We start from the raw sequence: 2,065 nt of genomic DNA on the forward strand, positions 1-2,065 counted from the left end.
ACTGTTTGATGGAGAGAATTTTGGATTGGACGTGCTGGAACGAGACCCTGAGTGTTGTTTGCCGTATGTAACATCGTATGATGGCGTTCTCCGCACGCACGACATGGCCCGGTGTGGCAATCTCGCTCTGTATGTCCCTTCCGGAGGCAGTTGATGCATAAGGACCCTCGTTTGACCTATCGAAGGCGCTCGCGAAGGGATATTGTTTTGAAGCTATCACACATCCAGATAGAATGTGATCCTTGGCAAGTGGGACAGGTTGACGGCGCCTGGGATGTGATAAATGCGTGTCCTCATGGCGCTCGTGGACGTTGACAGGGACGTTGGTAGAACGTCCCTTTTGTCTCCTTTGAAGTGAAACTGTTTTGATCACCATTCACCCGTGTTGTAAGAAAGTCTATCAAGCGTGTATGGTAGGGCATTCTTTTGTTGGGTAAGGTGTGCTGCAATTCGCGAATGGCGGACGAAGGTAACATTGATGTGAGCATTTTGATGAGGACGACATTTGATGTGACAGGTTCTCCTAATTTTTCCAACGCTCGGAGATTCACCTTGATCGTTTCGCGAAATTCTTCTACAGCTTCGGGTGTTTCCGTCGTTATTTGAGGATAGTCGCAGATCAAGTGCCAGTGGCGCATGCAGACTTGACGGTGGCAGTCAAATTTTTCTTTAAGAATGTCAATAGCGATAGAACAATTTATCTCTGTGATGTCTAACGATTGGATGCTTCTCGCGGCCTTTCCGGTCAAGGATGATCGGAGATAATGAAATTTTTGTACGGGTGTAAGTCGTTCGTTTTGATCTATAGTGGACGAAAAGGAGTCGTAAAATGCATGCCAATTCTCGATAGTACCGTCGAAAGTATGTAAATGGATTTCTGGTAATTCAATTGATGTCGGCTCGGCGACATTAGATGAATCGTAGTTTGGAGATTTCGACGATGATGCTGGTGCATCGTTCATGAGGGTGTGTATTCGTATTACCAGGTCGTAATATGTGTTTGTTATTTCGAAAACGCGCGCGTCGTCCTCCTCGCCTAAATCTTATAGTTCTTCTCGGAATCGTCTGTACTGTTTCCACGCGTCATCAAGTAGTGTCTTGTGGGACGTTAAAGAGGCTTTCTTATTTGGTTGGTTGGATTGTTCATATTCATCGAGGCGTTTCAATAAGAGAGTAAATCGACCGATTTGAAAGCGTCGTGTCCGATGCAAGGAAAGGATGTCCTCCATTGGTATAGCGGATTGTAAAGATAATATACTGAACGAACTTACCTTGCAGTTGTGAGTTTAAATGTTGCTCGTCACCGTGAGTGTCTCGTATGATGTGTAAGATGTATCCTTGCGGAAGTTGACCCTCTACTGTTGGCGTGAGGTCGCGTGGATACTCAGTAAGAAAGACGTTCCTCTTCCACGGCCACTCGTTTGGTTGTGTGATTGAAATTGTTGACATAAACAGCGTCTGCTCTAAGCACGTTCCACCGCAGTTGAGCTGATACTTTGGAGACGTTTTTTGGGGATTTCCGAAATTTTCTCGCGGTTATAATTTATTTTATATAGTATCGTATAGTGGCAGCTATCTACTTGCCACGTCGCGTAAAAAACATGGGGGCAGGGGAAATTACTTTGAACTCCGAGACAGTTGACCTGATATAGTCGGCTGCCCGAAAGTTCAATTATAAAATTTCAGAACTAAAAATAATAAGGTTTGGAAATATTGCGGTTTGTGAAAAATATAAAGGAATAACAATGATGTGTAGGCCTAGGAGGGTATATGTCGTTCGACAAAGCATAGTGTAGATAAATATGACAAGGTGTATTTATAAACAAGTTATTTATTATAAATTATTTATTATGTATACAGGCCAGCCGTATTATAGTGGCGGTAGTTAGAGTCAAATTATTAATTTTAGTTTTTTATCGTAGTTAATATTGTTGATGTTATTATATGTATAGAGAGAGAAAACGCGTGGATAAAGTGTAAGGTGTAAAATATATATATTTAATTTAATAGAGAAGTGTAATAATAAGTAGGAACACAATTTGTGCTGGTCCAGATCCGCACGCTA

At 42.2% G+C, this 2,065-nt stretch overlaps 1 protein-coding gene across 1 annotated transcript; it reads right to left on the minus strand.

The window, feature by feature from the left end:
• Positions 1-293: 293 nt before the first annotated feature.
• LOC126926590 (uncharacterized) lies at positions 294-962 on the minus strand. The gene has a single exon (XM_050742960.1). It carries the CDS (start codon positions 960-962, stop codon positions 294-296), a length of 669 nt encoding a protein of 222 aa, XP_050598917.1.
• Positions 963-2,065: the final 1,103 nt, after the last annotated feature.

Source organism: Bombus affinis, chromosome 18 (genome assembly GCF_024516045.1).
Source record: "Bombus affinis isolate iyBomAffi1 chromosome 18, iyBomAffi1.2, whole genome shotgun sequence".
NCBI lineage: Eukaryota > Metazoa > Arthropoda > Insecta > Hymenoptera > Apidae > Bombus > Bombus affinis.